Below are 10,936 nucleotides of genomic sequence, written 5' to 3'. Positions count from 1 at the left end.
GGTGTGAAAAACTATAATTATAAATAAGATCCTAATGGTATACTTAACAATGCATAATAGGAAGAAAAGGGCTAAAGGTGTAGGGTAAGTGGGAATGGTAGGAGAAAAGAAATAAGGGGAAAGAAAAAATATGAGAAAATGAAAAAATGGAAACAAAGATTTGTAAATAGGAAAGGGAGGAGGGGGTGAAGAAAGGGCATAGGTGTGGGGGAAATGAGAACCAAGATCTGGCATGTAAAGGTATGAGATCACAGTGATGAGTGCAACTGTGCTGTATACCTAAAAAGTACCAATAACTCAATGAGAAATAAAGAAAGCATTATGAAAGACCCAGATGGAATGGTGACACTGTCCCAGTGTCATTGCGATCAACTGGTGAGGAACTGTGCACAACACATGCACCTTCGTTATTGTCCCAACATGTGGTATGTGAACCAGATCCTTGATTCCTACACTGATCAGTCTTTAGTTGAAAACTTAGGAAGAAGGAATGACCTTAAGTGGACGGTATCTTGTCACTTGGGCTAATCCTGGAAAAGGGCTGCCTGTCAAGAGGGTGCACAGAAGCTGAGATGAAAACTCCATCTCTCATGACAGCTGAGCCAAGTTGCACATCACAGCATCTACCATAATTATGTGTCTTCTGCATCACTTATTTCCCTTTTCAATTAATGCACCTTGATTTAATGTTTCCACTAGTTTGTGAACTGTTTTAGGGTCAGGAGCAGATTATGGATCTCCTGTGCTTTCAGTTTTCTGCAAGATCAATGAATAAATCAGTAAATGGCGTACAGCTAATAATTCTCCTCATTGCTACTACAGTTCTAATAGCACATTGCAATGTCTTCCACATTTACCTTTCCTGTTGATTGCTCATTTCTCCTCATGGGTGAATGAATGAGTTTCTCAGTCAGCCAGGGATGCAGCAACAAAGTAGCACATTCTATGTATGTGAAATTATAGGTGTTTTATTGCTCACTGTTGTGGAAAGTTCAGGATCAGGATGGCAAAAGAGGCCATCTCTGCTGATGTCCTCTATTGTGGTTGCACATGGCCGTCGGTTTCTTGCATCTTAGAAGAGATGGAAGAGAGAGGGAACCTTGGTATGGCCTCCTTTCCTTGCCAGGGTATTAATCCCGTTCTGGGTTCCTCAACCATGACCCTGTGTGAACCTCAGTACTTTGACAAGCACCCCTCCAATACCACCACGTGTGCAGCAACACTTCAATGGATGAGTTTTAGACCCATAACAGTCCTCTGCAAGCATAGACATTTTCATCTGTTTGCATATTTATCGCCTAGAACGTAGCCTAGACTTAGTGTTTTCATTCACTTTTACTGAAATATTAAGCTTGAAAGGGTGAAATAAAAAAATCTACCTTAATTTAGTAAAGGCACTGTGTATAAGGTATGATGGGAAATATGGTGAAATTTTAAATTAAAATTTAATGTATCATACATATATTCTAATAAAAATAAATTGAAATCTTACTACAATGAAATATCTATATTGCCATTAATCCTTCTCAAAATACTTTGAACACATTTATCCCACCATTCTTGCTACTTTCAGAAGCTGTTCTGGAAGTCCTCTGAGTGTCTTAGTAGCTGTGTTGTGGCTGGATTAATGTCCCTAAGTGATTCAAAACATTGACTTTTCAGGGTCACTTTGATTTTGAAGAAGAGCCAGGTGTCACATGTTACCTACTCAGGTGAATAAGGTGGAAGAGGACACCCAGTAATGCTTTCACAAGCCTGCCATTCCATTGGATGGCATTAGGCAAGGGCATTGACCATATGTTTTATCATATCATAAAACATTTTATCACATTACCAGCATAAAGACACTCATTGAAGAGGACTTCTAGAACTGCTTTAGAAAGTGGCAAGAATGATGGAAAATTCTGTTCAAAATGAAGGGAAATACTTTGAGGAGATTGACAGTAAGGTGCATATATATTTTTATTCCCTCCTCCCCTGCCCATTTACAAACACTTTATTTCCACTTTTTCATTTTGACATATTTTTCTTTTCCCTTATTATCTTTCCCCTACCCTTCCCATTTTCCCTACACCTTTAGCACTTTTCTTCCTATTTCACATTGTCAATCATATCATTAGGATCTTATGTACCATTATAGTTTTTCACACCAGAGAAACTATTCGGTATTTACACATGTATGACTTATTTATTTGACTTAGGAGTATTATTTCTATATTCATCACATATTTTTCATTTGAAATAATCACTGGTTAAATATGCGAAGAAGCCTCTTTAAAATCAAGAACATATAATGAAGGTAATTTATATTCAAACTACATAGGACAAATTTGAGCTAATATAATGAGATAAATGTATCTTACCATTAACCACTTACCAGTCTAATTATTTAAATGTAGTATGATCAAAAAGTGCATTTTTCTTATTTTATAAGATAATATAACAGGAAATATATGTGACCTTGTCTTCATTTTTTTCCAATAAAATACTTAAGTGATTGAAATAACATCTGCCCAAGCAATGTAGGAAAGAATCAGTTCATGAACAAATGTGATATTCAGGTAAACTGCTAAGTGGTTTATAGACACAAGATGAATCTACAAAATGTCTATGAATCAACAGAGGATTTCTAACAAATGACAAAAGGAACAAAATTGCTATAATTGGATTTGGTTTATTTTATGCTTTTTCATTCAATTTAAGTAAGGTATTTTAAAGTTGGTTTTAGCATTTTAAATTATAATATAGATCATATGCTTTTATCTTGTACAACATGATGTTTTTAAGTATATATACATATATATATCATAAAATCATTAGATCTACTTAATTATTAAGTGAATTACCTCACATAGCTGTCATTTTTTCAGGGTAATAGCACCGAAAATGTATGCTCATTACATTTTTGAAAAATATGTCATGATTTCCTTTGCACTTGGGTAGGAAGAACAAACATAGTGAAAATTGTCATACTTGCAAAATTGTTATGCAGATTTAATGCAACCTCAATCAAAATATCATTAGTATACCTCATACAATTAAAGAAAAAGTTCTAAAATTCATTTGGAACTAGAAGAGACATAGAATAGCAAACACAATTCTGGCCACAAAGGCAAGGGAGAGGGTATCACAATCCCTGACTTCAAATAATACTACAGAAATACTGTAATAAAAACAGCGTGGTAATAGTTAAAACAGCAAAATAAATTCAGATGCAGAAATGATCCCAAAGACTCAACACCTTATCTTTGACAAAGGGACCAAATACTTTCACTAGAGAAAAAGAAAAGCCTCTTTAATAAATGGTACTGGGAAAGCTCTTTCCATATGCTGAAAATTAAAACCAAATTCAAATCTCTCATTATTCACAAACTAAATTCCAAATGGATCAAGCCTAAATATTAAAACTGAAACACTAAACTGACTGGAAAGGAGGAGAGGTATAACTGTTTAAGATATATGTGTAGGCAAAGATTTCATGAACAAAATGCAGACTGCATGGGACATATTACAAAGAATCAACAACTGGAGCTTCATCTTATTAAAAAACACTTTTGTACAGCAAAAGAACCACCACTAGAGTGAAAAGGTGCTCCAGAGAGTGGGGAAAATAAAGGCAGTTGTCCTTCAGACAAAGGACTAATATCTAGAACATATAAAGAATTGAAAAAAATACCCACTAAAGGTAAAGACCCAATGAAAAATCAGCATTTGGGATGAATACAGATTATCAGATGAAGAAGTATAAAGGGCAAACAACTCTATGAAAAAATATCCAACACCAATGGTCATTCAAAAGATGTAAATTTTAAAAATGCCAAGATTCCATCTCACTCATGAAAGAATGGCTATTAATAATAAATCAACTGATAACAAATGCTGTTGAGGCTGTGGGGGAACATAACCATTCTTCACTCTTGATGAAAGAGTAGACGGTACAAATCAGTGTGGAGATTCTTCAGAAAAGGTAAGATTAGAAGTTCCATTTGACCCAGCTCTTCTGCTTCTGGGAATCTTCCTGAAGGAACTGGAAGTATCGTATCACAGCTATATATTCGGACCCATGTCTGCAGTGGAATAGTTTGTAACAGCTAAATCATGGAAACAACTCAAATGCTCATTAAATGATGAATGGATAGAAAAGATGTGATTCTTCTTTATCCAGTCTATGTGATTTTTCTATAAAATAGAATACTACTCAGCCATGAAGAATGAGAAATTATTATTTGTGTGTGTGTGTGAGTGTGTGTGTGTGTGTGCGTGTGTGTGTGTGTGTGTGTGGTACATGAATGGAACTCAGGACCTCAAGTTTGCCAGGCAGGAACTGTGACCTGAGCAACATCCCCATCACCCATGAGGCTATATTTTTTTTGTTGTTTTTGGGGGGTGTTGAGACAGGGTCTCACTATGTAGTGGAGACTGACTTGGAACTCCCTATGTAGCTCAGGCTGGTCTCAAACTCGCAGAGATCCTCCTGCCTCAGCCTCCCAGAATGCTGGGATTACAGGCGTGTGCCACCACGCCCAGCTCAAAGCTATATTCTTTTTTTTTAATTGAGTTTATTTGTACATTTTAAGTATACAGTACAGTTACATTCATTATTGGGATCTTGTACCTCTACATGACAGTTCTTGGTTCTCATTTTTCCCCTTGTCTATGCCCTCCCTTCACCCCCTCCTTCCCTCCCCATTTACAAAGACTTTATTTCCATTTTTTTTCATTTTCACATATTTTCCCTTCTTACCTTTCCCCTACCCTTCTCACTTTCTCTACACGTTTATCCCTTTTCTTTCTATTTCACATTCTTAAGTGAAGTAAACTACATACACGTGTGTAAATATAGCATTGTTTCTTTGGTGAGAGAAACTGTAAGTGTAAATAAGGACCAAGATACATAACAAATATTGTGAAATGGGAAAAGTTGGTCAAAAGGAAAGAGCAACTAGGGAGGGGGAAGGCAATAGGAAGGAAAGAAAAAATGAGAAAAGAGGGACAAAATGGAAATAAAGTTTTGTAAATAAGGAGGGAAAGGGGTTGAAGTTAGGAGAGGGAAATGGGAACAAAAAGAGGAATCAAGGTATACCATGCATAGGTGGCAGTTTCCTGTGGTGAGTGTGATCGTTATGTGTATCTAAATTGTACCAATGCTTTTTTAAAAGTATAACATCATTAACTATAGCCTTGTTGGAGTACAATATGCCTCTGAAAGTTATTTCTCCAAATATAATTCTGTACCCTGTGAGGAATATTTCTCCATCACCCCTCCCAAGTATCCCAGATAACCACCATACTACTTTCTACTTTTAGGATATCTACTTGATTAGGCTCCTTGCAAAAGCAAAACTTACGTAGAAAATGTGTGCTCTAAAAGGTAATGAGGGACAGATATATAGCCCAGCAGCACTGTGCTGCCCCACAAGCACAAGGTGCTGAGTTTGATCCCCAGTACAATAATAATAATAGTAATAATAATAATAATAATACAATTAAATAAATAGGCAAAAAGAGTTGCAAGACAAAATAGTCAAAGTTTTATAGATAGATGATAGATAGATATAGATATAGGTCTAGATATACATATAGTATAATATATCTATATCTATATAATATTTTACTAAAGAACATTATATGAGACTTAAATAACTGGCAAGAATATTGTGTTTTTGATATATACACAAAATATCTGAGAGACATCAGTTATCATCAAATAGCTTTATAAAATTAATACCAATCTTCCCATTTTGTTATATGCCACAAGCTTATTTTAAAGTATATATGAAAAATCAACACCAGATATTTGATTTGATGGAGAATAATAAATTGGATTTCTTGCCTTGTGAAATATTGAGATTACAATATTATAGAGCTGCATCAGTGAAAACAATATGTTAATGAATTACGGAGAAAATTGGTATCAATTCTACCTTCACCTATATGAAGATGTGAAGGAGCACTACATACTTTACTGATGATAATTTGCAATTTACTGGAAAGCATAATACCATTCAGTAAACAGTGCTGAAATTATTGCTCATTCAAATGGAAAAATAAGACAAAATGGATTATGGCTTATTCAAATGCCACTGAAAACTATCAAAACGTTAAATAAGAAAGACAAAATGATAAAATTTAGGTGAAGATAAATTTATGATTTGAGAGAGTTAAATACACATAATGTATAGCCATGCATGGTGGCGCATTCCTGTAATCACAGCACTCCAAAAATTGAGGCAGGAGCATCAACAGATGTTCTAGGCTAGTGTGAGCAACATAATGAATTCAAGGGCAACTAAAACTACACAGTGATACTTCGTAGCAGATAGATAGATAGATAAGAGATACATAGGTGATAGATAGGTAGTATATAACTCAGGATCATGATGAACTAAACATGAGGTTAAATGATAGACAAAAAAAAATAATGAAGCAGGTGTGCTAAACACCAGATATATGATACTGATAGTGTAGTAGATTTGCTTAAACCACTATCACCACAATGGCACTGTATGTTACCACAGCTACAACAACATTAGATGAAAAAGTTTTTATCTCCATCATAAATGAGGAGCCCACCCACCATCATATATTCCAGTCCACCTTTGGTGAAAACGACATCTCCCTGTGCAAGACTAAATGTGAACTAAATCTAATTAATCCATCTTTACAGATGACCAATAACAAATGTTGGTGGGATCATGGGGAGAAAGGAACCCTTCTTCATTGTCAGAGGGAGTGCACACTGGTACGACTACTATGGGAATCAACATGCAGATACCTCAAAGAACTAGGATTAGAGGTTCCATTTGACTAAACTATTCCCCTGCTGGGTATCTTCACAAAAGAATTAAAAGAATCATATCACAGTGATATATACTCACCCACATTTATAGAGGCACAGTTTGTAATAGCTAAAACTTGGAAAAAGCCTAATTGCCCATCAACTGGAGCCTGGATAAAGATGATATGAGAAAAGAAAACAATGGCAACAAAGTCTTTCTAAATAAAGGTGGGTAAAGTGGGTAAAGTGAGGGAAGAGGTGTAGGGAAAAAATGAGAACCAACATCTGTTATGTAAGGATACAAAATCCCAATGTTGAATGCAACTGTACTGTATACTTAAAAAGTACCGATAAACTCAAGATAAAAGATGTGGGTTTTTTTTTTTATAAAATGAAGTACTACTCAGCCATAATGAACAAGAAACTAGAAATAAAATGTTTGTAAATGGGTGGGGCAAGTGAAGGAAGGGCAGGGACAAGGGGGAAAATGAGAACCAAGACCTGTGATGTGAAGGTACAAGATTCAGTGAGGAATGTAACTGTACTGTATACCTAAAATGTACCAATAAACTCAGTGAGAAAAAAAAGAACAAGAAACTAGAGACATTTTTAGCTAAGTGGATGCACATTGAGAACATACTCTCAAGTGAAATTGATGGGACATACATATGTAAATAGCAAATAGTTTCTCTGGTCTCATAAACTAAAAGTGTAAATAAGAATCAAAATGGATAGTTGATATTGTGTAATAGGAAAATGTCTAAAGGTGTAGGGGAAGTGGGAGGGGTAGGGTAAAGCTAAGAAGGGAAAAGAAAAAGTAAGAGAAAAGGAGATAAATGGAAACAAGGTCTCTGCAAATAGGGAAGGGTGGAAGGAGTGAAGGGAGGACAGGGAATGGGGAAAAATAAGAACCATGGTATATCATGTACAGGTACAAGATTCCAACGGTGAATGTTACTGTATTGTGCACCTAAAATATACTCAATAAAGAAGGAAGGGGAAAAAACTTAGCAAGTTGAAATAAATTGTCAAATAAATAAGTCACACATGTAAATACCGAATAGTTTCTCTGGTGTGAATAAACTATAATAGTACATAAGGTCCTAATAACATAATGGACAATGTGAAATAGGAAGAAATACACTAAAGGTGTAGGGAAAGTGGGAAGGGTAGGGGAAAGGTAATAAAGGAAAATAAAAAATATGAGAAAATGAAAAAATGGAAATGAAGTGTTTGTAAAGGGGGAGGGGAGGAGGGGTGAAGAGAGGGCAGGGACAAGGGGAAAAATGAGAGCCAAGACCTGTGATGTAAAAGTACAAGATCCCAATAATGAATATAACTGTACTGTATACCTAAAATGTACCAGTAACCTCAATGAGGAAAAAAAAAAAGAAATACATTGTCAAAGAACATACAGGGCCTTAATCTTTTTCCCATCACTGGGACAAAACATCCAACACCCACAGCTTTAAGGACAGCTTTATTTTGGCTCGCCATTTTTAGAGGATTCTGTCCATAGTCAGCCAGTTCCATGACAGGAAGGGCATGGTGGGAGGGCCTGGCAGAGGACAGCTGCTCACAGTGGTGGCCAAGAAGCGGAAGTGAAGGGAGGAGATGGGAAGGATGATGTACCCTTCCAGGTCAAACCTCCAGTGAACAGCCTCCTCCGACCAGACCCAACTTTCTAACAGCATATCCAGTTCTGAACTCTTCAGTGGGATAATACACTGTTCAGTACAGTGCTCCCATGGTCCAGTCACCCTCCATAGGCCAACCATGCAACACAGGAGCCTTTGTGGGCACACTTTAGATCTAAACCACAACACATGGCTATGTTATGACACACGTAGAATTTAAACCCAACTGTTCTGATTTCACAGTTTTCATCCTGTACCATTTGGTCTCTGCTCAGTTATATTAAAAAACACTAATGAGTCTTTATAAATCATTCACTACTTATTTCTCTTTGACTTGTTCCAGTAGTATAAGCATCTGATGTGTAAATGGAAAGATGTTATCCTACAGATGAGTTTCCCCAAAGCCCTCAGCATATCCTTGTTCCTCAGGTTGTAGATAAATAGGTTCATCATGGGGGTCACCACAGTGTACATCACTGAGGTTATTGCACTCTTCCTGGGGGACTGAGCATCTGTAGAACTGAGGTACACCCTAAAACTTGTGCCATAGAACAAGGAAATGGTTATTATGTGAGACCCACAAACAGAGAAGGCTTTATACTTTCCACTAGCTGATGAAATTTTCAAGATGGAGGAGACAATTTGAGTGTAAGAGAAAATTATCCCAGAGACAGGAACAATACCAAACACATCTGTTATGAAATACATCAGGAAGGTATTGATGAAGATATCAGAACAGGCAAGCTTGAGAAGATGATCCAGTTCACAGAAAAAGTGGGGAATCTCCAGGTTTGTGCAGAAAGACAGCCGCAGTGCCATGGAAGTGTGTAGCAGGGCAACCAGAACACTGATGAGGAAGGAAAGAAGAACCAGCTGCCAGCAAAGTTTGGGGTTCATGATAGCATTGTACCTCAAAGGGTGACAGATGGCCACAAAGCAGTCATAGGCCATCACAGTTAGCAGCAAGTCATCCATACTCTCAGAAACGATATAAAGAGACATCTGTGTCAGGCAGCTCACATAGTAAATGTCTCTGCTGTGAGTTAAAATGTCCAAAATCATCTTTGGGACCGTAGTTGAGGTGAAACAGATGTCAGACAGGGATAGGTTAGACAGGAAGAAGTACATGGGGCTGTGGAGGTGCTGGCCATTGCTGATGACCACGATGATGAGCAAGTTCCCGAGCACTGTGACCAGGTACATGGACACAGAGTCCAAAGAGGATGGGCTGCAGGTGTGGATCATCTGACAATCCCAGGAGAACAAATTTGGCAGTATCTGATATATTTTCTGGTTTCATGTTTTTGACAAGTCTGGTGGGGAAAAATATTAAGAAAACAAATTGTAGAGAAACCACCTGAATTTTGTCTATATTTTGAAATCCAAATGGTTAAATTTTTCCAGGATTATTTTCTCTTTCCTTCACTTGCTTTGTATTTCCCTCAACATTTCTTTTCCCTCCCACTCCCTATTCCAAGTTTTCTGTATTCATTTTTTTTTTTATTTTAGTTAAGCTTTAAAAATTATACCTCTTTAAGAGGTACAGTGTTACATTTTGACATATGTGCACTATTTAAAGACCAAATCAGGGTAATCAGTACATTCACTCCTTAAATATGTATCATTTATTTCAGGAAAAAGCGTTCAAAAACTTCCCTTCTAGCTATCATATATTTCTACCTATTTTGAAATACACAATTCATTGTTCCAAACTATGGTACTCAGGATTTTATTTTCTATCATTTCTTTTAGAAATATACTTATGGAGAATAAAATAGGAAATAAACATTTGCTTCACTGCATCAAATAATAAAAATGTAGAAAAAAGTCATGGTTTTCAGGTTTGAGTCCATCACCTGTTGTCCCCTTCACTGGCTGTGGGTTTGTGTGGTGCATCAAGGCAGGAGGCAGAGCAGTGAATATTTGTATGGCTCACCTCGCAGAGAAGAAGTGGCAAAGGAAGACAGGAAGAAACCAGGGTAACAAAATTCCATGTGGGGAAGACCCCAAACACTATCTTAGGCCCCAAGGAGGTCCCACCACTCAATGAATCCACCACCTTCCAATAGCACTGGGCTGAGGACCAGATTTTCATTACATGGGTCATTCTGGGGCATGCCAGAACCAATTACTCTAACTGCACTAATTACCCTGCCCATTAAGATGTCTTCAGGTAAATCATTGTAGAATAAATTTTAATGAGTACAATTTTGGAAAACAGTTTGGGAGGTAAATCCTGTGCTTTTGTGATTAAATGTTTATAGGTACACAGCCATATTTTCTTGTATTTGGGGATATAGCTCAGTGGTAGTGACAGAGTACATAGTTAGATAGGAGGTGGATATGGAGAAATGACAGGAGGAACATAGAAGAAAATTCTAAGAAAGGGTATTATCTAGATATCCTGAGTTTCTAGGCTGCAGGCTTCCTGAGATGAGTACATCAAAACAGGGCATTCCCGGTCCCCATGAGACTTTTGCCTTTAATTTCTACACAGTACCCTAGAGGCAGACTCCAATTT

The 10,936-nt window shown here is 36.9% G+C and overlaps 1 protein-coding gene across 1 annotated transcript; it reads right to left on the bottom strand.

Annotated features, from left to right (window-relative positions):
- Positions 1 to 8,730: 8,730 nt before the first annotated feature.
- LOC104854632 (olfactory receptor 7G3) lies at positions 8,731 to 9,715 on the bottom strand. The gene is given in 2 exon segments (XM_010613239.2): positions 8,731 to 9,625; positions 9,627 to 9,715. Coding segments are annotated over 2 exon segments (984 nt in total).
- Between the last annotated feature and the right edge of the window lie 1,221 nt (positions 9,716 to 10,936).

The sequence above is a fragment of the Fukomys damarensis genome, unplaced genomic scaffold (genome assembly GCF_012274545.1).
Source record: "Fukomys damarensis isolate Sample0158 unplaced genomic scaffold, DMR_v1.0_HiC HiC_scaffold_30, whole genome shotgun sequence".
In the NCBI taxonomy this organism is placed as follows: domain Eukaryota; kingdom Metazoa; phylum Chordata; class Mammalia; order Rodentia; family Bathyergidae; genus Fukomys; species Fukomys damarensis.
Note: the sequence above shows the minus strand (reverse complement) of the source record. Positions and strands in the feature narration are given on the sequence as shown.